The 13,518-nt window shown below is 35.9% G+C and overlaps 2 protein-coding genes across 2 annotated transcripts; one reads left to right on the forward strand and one right to left on the reverse strand.

The window, feature by feature from the left end:
- The first annotated feature begins 3,229 nt into the window (after nt 1-3,229).
- On the forward strand, nt 3,230-4,781 carry LOC145115046 (ras-related protein RABA2a). Its single transcript, XM_079051190.1, has 2 exons — nt 3,230-3,587; nt 4,133-4,781. The coding sequence occupies exons 1-2, from the start codon at nt 3,423-3,425 to the stop codon at nt 4,613-4,615; spliced, it is 648 nt and encodes a 215-aa protein (XP_078907316.1). The 5' UTR covers nt 3,230-3,422; the 3' UTR covers nt 4,616-4,781.
- Nucleotides 4,782-5,286: 505 nt separating this feature from the next.
- LOC145115096 (ras-related protein RABD1) lies at nt 5,287-8,128 on the reverse strand. The gene is made up of 8 exons (XM_079051262.1): nt 7,986-8,128; nt 7,828-7,900; nt 7,062-7,109; nt 6,892-6,939; nt 6,667-6,738; nt 5,852-6,007; nt 5,635-5,738; nt 5,287-5,536 (listed from the first exon to the last, which is right to left on the reverse strand). The coding sequence occupies exons 1-8, from the start codon at nt 7,997-7,999 to the stop codon at nt 5,443-5,445; spliced, it is 609 nt and encodes a 202-aa protein (XP_078907388.1). The 5' UTR covers nt 8,000-8,128; the 3' UTR covers nt 5,287-5,442.
- Nucleotides 8,129-13,518: the final 5,390 nt, after the last annotated feature.

Consider the following 13,518-nt stretch of genomic DNA (forward strand, 5'->3'; position numbering starts at 1 on the left):
AACCGTGTTTTAGTGTCGTACACAATCCCGATGATTGTGCAATAGTGTTTTATCGCTTTGGTTCGTTGTTTAGCACTTGTTAAGGCTAAGGAAAATCAAACACATGAACTTTCCAAATGATGATTTCTCATTAAAATAGCGAATTGTATAGTGATTATATAACGTAAACCCTAGCATACAAGGGTTATTGGAGTTGACCGGTTTGACTTGTTGACTTTGAATTGACCGAAATTTGACGGTTGTCACACCTATAGAGCTTTCAATTGGCGGTAATGTGCAATACATATGAAAAGACGAAATTACCCTCACATGGAGGGCACGTGCTACACTAAACGGAAGGAAATAGACGGGAGTTAAGTCTAGGGACCAAAACCACAAGAAGTTTCATGTTTTGGACCAACCATGCAACTTGAAAACATTTTGGACCTTATCCACAATTTTTGGATAACCACAGGGACCAAAAACACAGTTTTGTCTAAAAAAATTGATATTAAAGTAAAACAAACGGAGCTAAAAAGGATCCAAGTCACATCCTCAAACACATAACCATGCTCATTAATCAATATTTCTACACATATTGTTGCTTACGTTTCAAACAAATACATATGGCTAACTTTTTTTCTTTTTATGAACGGTGTGCAAAATATATTATTACAAAGAAAATGACTTAAACGAGAAGCTAAAGTCAAAAAACAACATAGTTAATAGATGGAGACATGCACCAAATAAAACAATCTAAATGTCTAAACTTTGATCTAACCTTTATACAATATAAATGCTAATATAAATATCATTTGCCACCATCATGACCGCTTACCTTTCATTTTGGAAGATCAAATCAATTCTCGCCTTCCAAATCATCCAAAGGGCAGTGTAAATAATAGACAACGCCAACTTCAATATGTTCTTTCCACCAATCACCAAATTGATCATCTCCATTAGATGTGCCAGATAAAAATGTTGATGTGTTATAATACCATACCAATTGATCATCCACCTCCAAAGTGTTGGTGATTTGTTTCACTAATATTATTTAAATATAATGGGATTGATTTGTTGACCAAAATCAATATTGATAAACATTGAGCATGTAAGGGGTGATGTGGATTGCACACTTGCTTGAGTTTTTCAAGATTCAAAGTACACTGTTATTTAGGGATGAACCGACTAGGGATGTCAACAGGGGAAAATGGGACGGTGAGTGCATACCCCGCCCCCGCCCCCAAAATGTCTAGCATTCCTACCCCCGCCCTTGCCCCTGTTCCGTCACCCACAATTGATTTTGAGCTGTCTTTTTGGGCTAAAAGAATTTGTTGTTTCGGCTAATAGAATTTATTTTTTAGGTAACAAATATTTATTTATAACAAAATTTTACATGTTAAAAAAAGTTATGGCATTTTAAAAACATTATACTAACAACTTAAAAACATGTTTTTGTTGAATTTTGGAAGTTCAAAATCATGTTATTGTTTATTATATTTATATAATTAATATATGTAAAATTTATTAATGGGGCCCCATAGGGTTTCGGGACGGGACTGCCCACCCCCGCCCTTCCCCCGAAATTAAAACGGGGGTTAATCTTGCCCTCGCCCCCGTCCCCGCCTCCAATTTTTTTTGTAATAAATACCCCGAAACAAGACGGGGATCCCACGCGACTTTTTGACATCCGTAGAACCGACGGGGGTCCGAGGGGAGCGCTCCTTGTAGCGGGGTCCAAAGGTCAGAGCCCATGACTGGAGTCGAAACCCGTTTGAGAAGATTGACTCGATTTTGACCCTTATCCTAAAACTCGTTTTTGTGATAGTTTTTTTTTTGTTAATTGATGGTTGTAGAACTATTTTATGACAATTTTCCATCAGTTTTCAGAAAATAGATCTTATACTCGTTTTTGGTCCTTATTCTCGTACATTATCAAGAACATATCTTCACACATTCTCTCAATTTGAAATCGCTGAATTTTATCCAATTGAACTTTCGATCTATATCATCAAAACACTTTAATTTGATAGTGTTTACTTTCAGAAAAATCTAAACAATCATTTTACCCCCCCCCCCCCCCCGGTTTCTAACATAAAGACCCGAATCAAAAGCTACAAAATAAAATAAACATGCTCGATACTATCATCAAAGTACAACATAAAGGACAAGGATTAGAGGGGATGTTAATTCCTCTTCTTATCATATTTTGAAATGTTTGAATCCTATCTTTAAACAGCCTCCAAACAAAGCAGTTAACTTACAAATGGATCTAATTAATCCATCTACAACCCGACGTCGAAACTGAGCCAATATCATCAATAATTTTTCTCATAGATTGCACCGAAAAAACCCTCGACGAATCGCTACTCCACAACCATTTATTCCGACCCTAATTGAGAATTTTCAATCAAATTAGAAACACTTGAAAGCACCCCCATTTCCCTTCCTCTTCTTAACAGGTGAGACCAGCCCCAACACCCTTAATGTGTCGATTCAACCCCCCTTCTATACCTATCCATAACCAGACAATCTTTATTTTCCTCAATTGCATATAACTTGGGAAAAAACAATTTCAAAGGAACTTCGTTGCACCACTTATCTTTCCAAAAAACAGTTTTATCCCCAATGCCAACTATCCTTTTAAACAAATTAGAAAAGGAAATACCTCTATCCATCAACTCGAACTCAATCCGAGAGATATTAAGCCAAACACCCTTAATGGAAAATTTTGCAATCGGCTTATCATCTACAATATTAAGATTATGAATCAATTTAATGCAAGAAACCCAAAATGAATTATCATCACATTTGAGCCTCCACCATCATTTGGCAAGGAGAGCTAAATTGGTGGACTCGAGACATCCCACGCCAAGACCCCATTGTGGTGTAGTGGTTATCACGTTAGTCTCACACACCTATGATTAACTGGCTTTGTGGTTTTTTAAATTCCATGTCGGAGGCTGACATCGTTTTGTAAAAAAAATGTCTAGATTGCAAAAAATATTTAAATTCACAAGACATGATGTTTGGAAAAAGTAACTTTATGAATTCATAGACTTTTTTTAAAGTTAAATGGTCCTCTTATAATACAACTTAACTTTTTGCTATATACGGTTATTTGTATATGACCATCTTAACGAATAAACTCTTTAATCATGGGGTATGTCTTGTAAAATGGTTAATTGCACATGCTGAAGGGTAATTTGGGCATAACACCATCAAAATCAATCATTTATCATATATCAGAATCAATAGTCAGGGGACCGTCTTTGTAAATTAACAGTTCGATTTGATTTGATTCTGGGTTCAAATTTCTCGTCTAGTATATCGTTCGACAACCGATTCCACATCGAAGGTGTGCGACTGAGTGAGAAAGCGAAAGAGAAAGTGTGTGAGAGAGAGGGAGAAGCGGGGATCGGTGTGTAGAGAAGATTAAGGAGATGGCAAGGAGACCAGACGAGGAGTACGATTACTTGTTCAAAGTAGTGTTGATAGGCGATTCAGGTGTTGGAAAATCCAATCTTCTCTCTCGATTCACCAGAAATGAGTTCTGTTTGGAGTCCAAATCCACCATCGGCGTCGAATTCGCAACTCGTACCCTACAAGTAAGTACTCTCTCTATTTCTAAAACTATATTACTCCTTTATTTACGTAATTGAATCTCAATCCCAAACTTCACTTGCTCTTTTTCTTGTTTTGCTTCATTAAGTTATAGCATTCTTATTAACTTGTATCTATGTGCAATTTGATCCCATCGATATGAAGTGTTACAGATCCAGATTATATGAAGCTTATGTTGATGATTTTGTAATGCTTTCAATCGATCTCTGTTCCCGTAAAACAACTGAATCTAGAAACCAAATTCTACTCAACTTCATGATCCGTGTTCAGAATTGGATGAAGTAATTCCATTGCCAAAGTTTCACTATAAATTGCTAATAGTAATTGATTTCTCTATTTGAAAATTGTTGTTGAGCATAGATCAAAGGCATATAACCTGATAGTGATCCGCCCTTAAAATTGCCACTACGCATCTCTTCTGTTTGTGATCATAATTCATATCGTAGGTTTTTACATAATCTGCAAGTTTAATCATGTCTATCAATCAACAATGAACAGAATATCATGAATTTTAGCTTCTTGTGTTCAGGTTGAAGGAAGAACGATAAAGGCTCAGATTTGGGACACAGCAGGGCAAGAAAGATACAGAGCAATAACGAGTGCATACTACAGGGGTGCCCTAGGAGCACTTCTAGTGTATGATGTAACAAAACCAACAACTTTTGAAAACGTAAGCAGGTGGTTGAAAGAGCTGAGGGATCATGCAGATGCCAATATTATGATCATGCTTATAGGAAACAAGACAGATCTGAAACATCTTAGGGCTGTTGCAGTAGAAGATGCTCAAAGTTTTGCAGAGAGAGAAGGGCTTTCGTTCATTGAGACATCTGCTTTAGAAGCTGTAAATGTTGAGAAGTCTTTTCAAACGATTCTTGGTGAGATTTATAGGATTATTAGCAAGAAATCTATATCTGGTGGAGAGTCTGGACCTTCTAGCATTAAACAGGGTGAGACTCTTGTTGTTGGAGCACAGGATGGTAATACCAAGAAGACTTGTTGTTCATCCTCATGACTGTTTTGTTGGGTTGGAAACTTGTTTGGATTTTGTCTTGTTGAATTCTGAGTTTTTTTTTTCTTTTGGTTTTTGTGTGGTTAAGCATGAGGTACATTACGGATTGTAGTTGATTTCTATTTTGATTTCAATTTTCTTACAAATGAATTCATGTATTCTATCTTCATTGCATTTTAGGTGTTTCTTTTTTACTTGGACTTAAAGTGACAATTGACAAAATGTAATTCGATAAGCTATATATAAGTGTTCCCTTTTTGCTTAATGCCTTGTGGTGTCATAAAGTTGGTTATGTTTGTATTTGTGGGAAAGGTAAAAGGATTTGATTAAAATTCCAACATGTATTTTGCTATTTGTGACAACCCTCGTGTTTAGATGTATCTTATTTACATCTTTCACGATAGTAACTGATGAAATAATAGACAACAATACATAACATATTATGGTTTGTTTGGCATGCATCAGATTGGAACATACTGATTTAAATATACAAAAAAAAAATGTTATTTTTTAATCCAAAAAAGGTGGAACAATGTGGCATAGACTCAGCTTTCAAACACTCATTTATGCAATAGACGCAAATGCCCTTATCATCATCATCACCAAAATGGCCCAAGAAAACTTGTGAGTCATGTCTTAGTAACAAATGCAATCAAATCATGTGACAGTTGATATGGAAAAAGTGTTATCAAAGATTTAACAGGAGTTAAAGCTAAGATAACACAAAGAAGTTGATGGGGTTTGGTTAAAAGTCTGCAACATTTTACAAGGAGAAAAGAGTCATTTCATACTACATCCTTTGAGCATCAACATAAACCCAAAATACAATATTAACCACAACAATTGCTCTTCTGCTCAATTGGCTGCCCTTTGATTTGAACAGTGCTTCCTGACTTCTTGCCACCTGATGTCTGGTTACCCATTCTGTAATTTCAAACAAAGATTAGAAAAGCAAACCTCAAACCCTAACCAAAAAGACTAAAATACCCTCCAATAACTCCGCTCATAGTTACTAGTCTTACTTTTTCTTAATCTCAGCAGCCATTGTCAAGAAAGCTTGTTCCACATTGACCGAATCTTTTGCACTGGTCTCAAGGAAAGGGATCCCAAGCTCATCTGCAAATGCCTGAAGGGACATGACTTAATCCATTAAGCTCTATATATTGGTGTTCCTTTTTTATTTAAAACAGATGGAATGACTTAATGGAACCAAAAATTTATAAAAGTATGCAATAATACCTTGGCTGTTTGTGTGTCAACAACCTTGTTCTCAACTAGATCACATTTGTTTCCTACAAGAAGCTTGCAGACTGATTCGTTTGCATATCTATCGATTTCACTTAGCCACTGCTTCACGTTATTGAAGCTTTCCATATCAGTGACATCATACACAATCTGTATCAATTGTTTTAAAACATGCAAACAAATGGGAATTAGAATTATGATTTTATATTATTTCAATACAGTTACCTTTCCAAATGGCTAAATTCATTGTTTAATTGAAGTAGTTACTTAAAAATGACTGGAAAAAGGTTACCTTGAAGTCAAAACTATAATGCTACCTATAACCAAAAGTCATCACTTTCTTTTTTTAGCTCAATAATATCCAATTTTATATTTTGGGACACTAAATTTTAATGGTTTATCACATGGGTTCTCCCCACAGCTTTCAGTATGAATGCATTGGGCAGAAAAAGTAAATGCAATTTAATAACTCCTCAAGATTTGCGACATTTTCCTTCTTTAGAAAATTTTACCAAGTAACAATACCTACATTCCCCGTGGAATCATTACAAAAATAGTAATTTTCATATGTTTTAGCCCAAAAGATTTATCTCAATTTTAATCTTAACTTAGGTTAACAAGGGGGTTTTGAGGGTGGTAATCTACTTTTATTAAATTTACACATACAAGATGAGTGTTACAATTGTGTTGCAATCCAGTTTATTACAATGGAATGGACACTGTAATCTATACAAATGAGTGAATGACAATGAAAATATTATGAAGCTTTTTTAAGAAACTTTTAATAAATCATAAAAAGTAATTCTTACGATTATCCCATGTGCTCCTCTGTAGTAACTACTTGTTATAGTACGAAACCGCTCCTGGCCAGCAGTATCCCACTGTATCAAGAGAAAGATTTTATAAAAAAAGTAATATTACATAATATTCATCGATTTAACAGTGATAAACTTAATGAAAGTGACTTTGGCCTAATGATTCTTGAAATAAACTATATTTAAAGTCCAAAAGTATGTGCAAGAAACAATACTCACAATCTGCAGCTTGATTGTCTTCCCATCCAGCTCCACAGTCCTAATTTTCTGAAGCATGAATTTGTAATTTTATCAGACCTCAAAAACTAAAAGAAGTCTTGATCATAGTGTGATAATGTAAAAGCAAACACATATACATACACATAAAGAGATAGAGGGAGAACACTTACAAAATCAACTCCAATGGTGCTTATGTAACTATCAACATAAGAATCATCCTGAAATTAAGAGGACAACCACCATAAGATCCTGAAGAAAAAAATGTATTCAGGCATAAAGCATGCCTAGCCTAATTACATGGACAACATTTGCAGTCATTTTATTGAACATTCAATATGATATACCCTGTAAAGATGATACTAACTCTAATATGGTAATGGCAAGGACGTGGTTTTGCAAAATTATTGGAGTATTAGTCGAATGTCCTCTAATCGAGATGATATAAGATCACCTTGTGGAACAAAATCATTAGAATCAACAAATCGTACTGAAATGAAGAGCAAATCGGTAAATATTACAAAGAAATTCAATTAATAACTCAGAAAATAATTCAATTTTTAAATATGCCAAAATCGAAGATGTTAAATTTCGAAAACGTCGAGGACGATGATAGGTTTCCCAAATCATTCTCCTAATTAATTATTCCCTAATTGGTTAGACAGAAGGAGTGAGAAATCAACCAGTGGATGCTCTAACTAAGCAACACCAATGTGCAAATACAGAAGTTCGATACATAGACATACATACATAACATATGTGTGCGTGTATGTATATATACACCGAAAACATTAAAACCATTGAATTAAGAAACCCTTCAACTTTACAAAAAACCAAGGAGGTCAACTACACAGAAACTTTCATCCAGAAACTGATTGCAGAACGGGGAGAGGGGGAATTATTATGAAACTAAGTAAAGACATCAGTTGAAATTCATACAGCGAATCTGAGAAGAAGGCATGATTTTCCAACAGAAGAGTCTCCAATGAGCAGGAGTTTGAAGAGATAATCGCTACAAAATCACAGTAAACAAAAATGGAAAATTAGAGTGGGATGAAACATAGGTCGAGAAAGTAGAAGGAGAAAGCGAAACCGACTATTCGTTGCTCATTGCTGCTATGGCGGATTTGCTTGTGTTGATGATGATTGGAGTGAGGTTTTGGGGGTTTGTTTCTACGTCAACAAAAAGCAACAATCGTAGGGAATATTATAGAAGGTATGCTCTCCCACGCCTTCAACACTCGTACTAATCTTGGAGAATGGATTTTCGTTTTGAACTTTAAAACGTAAGTTATTTTATCTACAAATCAATTTATAAAGAAAAAAAAAGGAAATTGAGGTAAATAACTATATTTTTAATGAAATAATCATTTTCTTTTTACATTTTATCTACAAATCAATTTATAAAGAAAATAAAGGAAATTGAGGTAAATAACTATATTTTTAATGAAATAATCATTTTCTTTTTAGAAACTAAGAGTCTTAAACACATGGTATTTCGGACCCATGTGTTTTACGGGAAATTCATATGATTCATCTTATTTATAATCATGAGTAATCAAGGTTCTAAAATATTTATCATTATTTTGTCATGGCTCCAAGGCTTGTATTTGTCATCAAAGTTTAACAAAATGTCGTCTTAAGTTATATATGTATATAGAAATGAATAATGGTGGAAAATATACATAAAATTATTAATTATATACAAAATTATCGCCTTAAGTCACGCCTTGCAAACGATGTGAGTCGTCACGGCTCGAAAAAACTTGAGGCTTAACATTGTCGCCGAATCATATCTAACGTTATTTAGAAGGTTGCTCATAATTAGACTAAACTGCACAAATAGTCCTTGTGGTTTGCTCAAAATTGCCACTTTGGTCCAAAAAAGTTTGGACTAGCACCAGAGGTCCAAAACTTTCACTTTGTTGCTTTTTCGGTCCAATCTATTAAGTCTTTTTTCAAAATGACGGATTTGCCCCTATCAATATGATTTTCTTTTTTTCTTATTTGCTTTTCTGATTTTCAGATTAAAAAAATAAAAAATAAATGTACAGCTAATAACCCACCAAACCCCACCCTCTTTCTCTCTCTCTCTCTCTCTCTCTCTCTCTCTCTCTCTCTCTCGTCAAACCCGTCGGAACAGGAAAGCAAAAGCAGCAGGGCTGCCATTGCCGCCCTCCGTCGCCGCTGCTGTGGAATCCCATCGGACACCACCAACCTCTTGACACCACATGAAGATCCCACCTCGATGCATGTTCACAACTCAACTCGTCGGAACCCTAGTTGTAGGGATGTTGAATCCTGCGGAGCTTCATCCCGAAATTCCATGGACATCCCCCAAATTCAAAGTTACATTTGATACTTTTGTGATTTGGGGAGTCATCGGACCTGAGCGAATCTTTGGTTCCGGAGGTTTGTATAGAAATTTGATATGGCTTTTTCTAATCGGCGGCGTTGGATGCAGGGACGACGTTCATGGGTGTGTTGTTGTTCTTCGCCTTGCAAAACGAAGGGGTTAATTTGAAGTGCCCTACGCCCCTCTGTATCTGGTCGGAATCGGTGATGAGCAGCAAGGCGGCGGCGACGATCTACTGTGGTGGTCGGAGTCCGTTCCAGCAGCTCTGGTTACTATGTATCGGGTCGGAATCGGCGGAGAAAGTGAATGGGTGTGAAGAGGGGCCTGGTGGTGGCCGAAATCTGTGGTTGCTGGTTGTCTTCCTTGCCAGAAAGTCTCCACCTTCATTGGTGGTTTTATCAATTCAGAAAAAAACGAAGAAGGAAGGGGAAATAGGTTAAAGGTCAGGGGATGTTGGATAGTGGTGGGTCACGATGGCAGTGGGTGATCGAGGGTGGTAGCTCTTGACTGCCCTTGATTCCCTCTTCAATCCTTGACAGTAATTCAGGGAGATGGAGGGAAAAGGAGGCGAGATGGTGAGGTTTTTTTCCAACAATGGTGAAGGAACGGTGCTTTATGGCCGCAACGGGCTTAGTCCAAGAACAAACAACCATCTCGGTCTCTTTCACTCTTCCAGTATACCACCATTTCAGTTCAGAGGGAAAGGATTTCATGCACCACTTCAAAGGGGAAAGTTAACTTTCACAAAGTCAGAGAGTTAGAGAGAGAGAGAGAGAAAGATTTTTATTTTCTTGTTTTAGAGAGAGATTTATTTTTGTTTTTGTTTTTTTTTTAATCAGAAAAATAGAAAAACAAATAAGAAAAAAGAGAAAATCATATTGACAGGGGTAGATCCGTCATTTTGAAAATAATCAGAACAGATTGGACCAAAGACGCAACAAAATGAAAGTTTTGGACCACTAACGCTAGTCCAAACCTTTTTGGACCAAAGTGGCATTTTTCGACACACCACAGGGACCATTTGTGTAGTTTTGTCTCATAATTATGGTATCTTCTATATATACCATGTTGGATAATGAAAAAATTGCAAAAAAGGTCCCTGTGGTTGACAAAAAATGTGGTTTTGGTCCAAAAAGATTTGGTGGTGCGTGAGTGGTCCAATTCTGAATCTTTTTAGTAATTTTGGTCCCTGTACTCTTAAAAAGACATTTTTGCCCTTATAATTAACTTTTTCCTTTTTTTATTAACTTGAAACAAAAAAAGAAAATAAATAAATAACCAATAAACCCCCTCCCTCTCCCGTTTCCATTTTTATCAGGAACAGAGAAGCCATTCATTAATCTCCACCCTCCGGCGAACCCTCTGTTTGGAACAACCGCCGCATATCTCACCGGAAACCATTAATATCATCATTATATGATCTTTCACCCTATTCTATCTCTCATGCTGTTCGCCCCCATCACATTTGCCATAGATTTTTTTGTCGAAGGAGCTAGGGTTTGCAAACCCTAAACCACAAAACTGGTGGTCAAGTTAGAGCACCTTGTGACCATCATCGGCGCCTCCAAACTAGAATTTCAGTCCACCATTTTCGAGTACTCTTCTGCCCAACCCTTAGGTTCCGGTTTACAAGGAAATCGATATACCCTTCATTACCAGTTGTGTTGCTATCTGAAGGAGATGATGATGAAGTGTGAAGATGGTGGACAATCACGTTGGTGTTGGATCTCGACTGATGAGATGGTGGAGCAAGGTTGATAATGGTGGTGCAATTTTGGGTTTTAGGGTTAAGGTGATGTGGGGAAGACGGTGACTCAATAAGGGAGTGGGGGTTGGATTTCTATGCATAAACAAAGCTAGGGAGACGAACGTCGGTGGGACAGAGGGGTGACAAATCTCATCAACCACCACCGCCACCATTGCTATGAAAAACCACCACTGTTCATCTTGTTCTCCATTCGAAATAAACCTACCACCGGAACCAATCATGTTCATCCAAACACCGATTAATCCACTTCTAGTCCTTCCATACTTCTCCCTTCCTCCAATTTCGATGGATAATTTTGATTTATCGAACCATTTTCGATTTTTGGATCTTGATGTGATGCTGGTGGCTGTTAGTGGCGGTATAAGGGTGGTCTATGCTGGTTCTAGTGAATGTGATATAGTAGGTGTTAAATGAGAATGGTGGTGTTCCAGTGAAGAGGTCGATGATCCGACGGTGGTGGTGAGTGGATGGTGGTTCCAAAGATTAAAAAGAAATTAGGAGGGGTGGGGTGGGTAAGTGGTTTTTTTGGTTTTTTAATTAAATAATAATAAACTAACTAAAATAAATTTAAAAAATATATATTTAAGGGCATTTTCATCATTTAAAGTAGGGTATGGACTAAAACCACAAAAAATGAAAACCATAGGGACCAAAAGCATACGAGGTATCCAAAATTGGACCACTAATGCACCACCAAACTTTTTTGGACCAAAGTCACAGATTTTTGACAACCACAAGGACCATTTTTGCAATTTTGTCTTGGATAATTATTTCAGATTTGCATTTCGGAAAATCAATTTATATGGTAAATCTGACTCATAGCTATGTGTCACCATTTTAATCTTATTATTTCGTTTTTAAATTATTATCTGAACTGAAATATATTTTGTTGTATATTTTGATATATTAATTTTGTTTATAGTAGATGTTGGTGATATTTAGGTTGTCTATCTAACTTATATTTGTATTAAACTAGTTGGTTGATCATTTCTGTATGTTGTGGAAAATTTTTTATGCAAAATTTTTAGAGAGAAGCTTAGTGTCAATTTTTAAAAACGAAAAAAAATGTTAAAAGAATCACACATGAAACAAAGATGTAAAAAATTTTTAAACAAAAAACAAACTTAAAAAAAAAGATGTAAAAGTCCAATTTAAAAAGTGAAACTAATTTTAAAGAAACTAAAAGACAAAGTTATAAAAGAGTTGGAAACAAATTGTAAATGTTTACATGAATTTGAGAAAAAAAACATATTTATTTAAAAAAATTAACCAAAGTTGTAAAAATAAATTTAGATAAATTAGCGTTTTATATAAAAAAAATTAAGTTAAAAGAAATTAGGTTGTAAAAAAAGTTGATGAAAGATTATAAAGAAAAACTTCAGCAAATATTGTAAAAACATTTTACACCAAATTTGTAAAAATAAATTGGCATTTGAGCTAAAAGTGTAAATAACGAAAGTATGATAGGTGAAAGTTAAAGAAAATAATAATAATAAGAGATTTGTACAAAATTTGTAAAAATAATTAAAGTCTGTACAAATTTGTAAAAAATGAAAACCCGGAAGTGGTGAGGGGGCATTGTTGTGAAAAAAAAGAGTAAATTACGCGAATGGTCCTTGTGATGTGGAGTAATTTACGTGTTTGATCCCTAATTTTTTTCTTAACTCGGGTGGTCCCTAAAATGTAATTTTGGTGTGCGTTTGGTCTCTACCGGACATAAAAAGACTGTTTTGCCCTTTTTATTTCTCTTTTAATTTGTTAATTATTTATTACTTATTTATTTATTAAAAACAATTGGGTCCCACCCGTTACCTTCACCCTACCCATCGTTTCTTAATCATCATCATCGATCGATTTCTTCCAAAAACAATCGGCTACTACCACTACACACTCCTTCACCCCCCCCCCACCCCCTCCCATACCTTCGTCAAAAAGATCCCCCTCCTTTACCTTTGCCGGAAAGCTCTCAGCCAACTCTTTACCATTGCACTCTGGACATCAATATCTCTCGCCAGAAAGCCTAATTGCCTCTCATCCATCAACATCACCACCTTCTTCCCCCTTGACAATAAGAAGGGGTGATACCAGAGCTTAGGGCTCCACACCGCTACTCAATCCCTACATTGAATGTCGTGTTAGCGACCCACCACTGCTTCTTGGACCACCATTGACCTTTGGACCAACGTTTGTAGTGTTAGGATTCCACCACCGCTTCAAATGTTGTCCCACGAATTGATCCATTTGTTTCCCTTCCATTTCTTTCCTTACCATTCTTGATGTGTATTATGATTGAATCAAACCAAAGATGGAGCTCTACAATAACAGGATTAAATATATGTCTTCTATCTCTCTTAGCAATTTGGGTATATTAGGATCTGAAGCATTTGGTTTATGATTTGTAATTCGTTTTTTCATGATGGTGGTGATTCAACTTGTGACCTCGAATTTCAGGTATTAGGTTGTACCCCCATCATTGATCTTTTTCATCTTCACAAACATCGATCTT

The sequence above is a fragment of the Lactuca virosa genome, chromosome 5, assembly GCF_052849685.1.
Source record: "Lactuca virosa cultivar CGN04683 chromosome 5, Lactuca_virosa_CGN04683_v6, whole genome shotgun sequence".
Classification (NCBI taxonomy): Eukaryota; Viridiplantae; Streptophyta; class Magnoliopsida; order Asterales; family Asteraceae; genus Lactuca; species Lactuca virosa.

What these genes read in the sequence shown, in the direction of transcription:
- LOC145115046 (XM_079051190.1), top strand. Translation starts at nt 3,423, where the DNA reads ATGGCAAGGAGACCAGACGAGGAGTACGATTACTTGTTCAAAGTAGTG. An exon ending in TCGCAACTCGTACCCTACAA is followed by an intron (nt 3,588 to 4,132) that starts GTAAGTACTCTC and finishes TCTTGTGTTCAG; the next exon opens with GTTGAAGGAAGAACGATAAA.
- LOC145115096 (XM_079051262.1), bottom strand. An exon ending in AGACAATCAAGCTGCAGATT is followed by an intron (nt 6,739 to 6,891) that starts GTGAGTATTGTT and finishes CTCTTGATACAG; the next exon opens with TGGGATACTGCTGGCCAGGA. An exon ending in GAGGAGCACATGGGATAATC is followed by an intron (nt 6,008 to 6,666) that starts GTAAGAATTACT and finishes CAATTGATACAG; the next exon opens with ATTGTGTATGATGTCACTGA.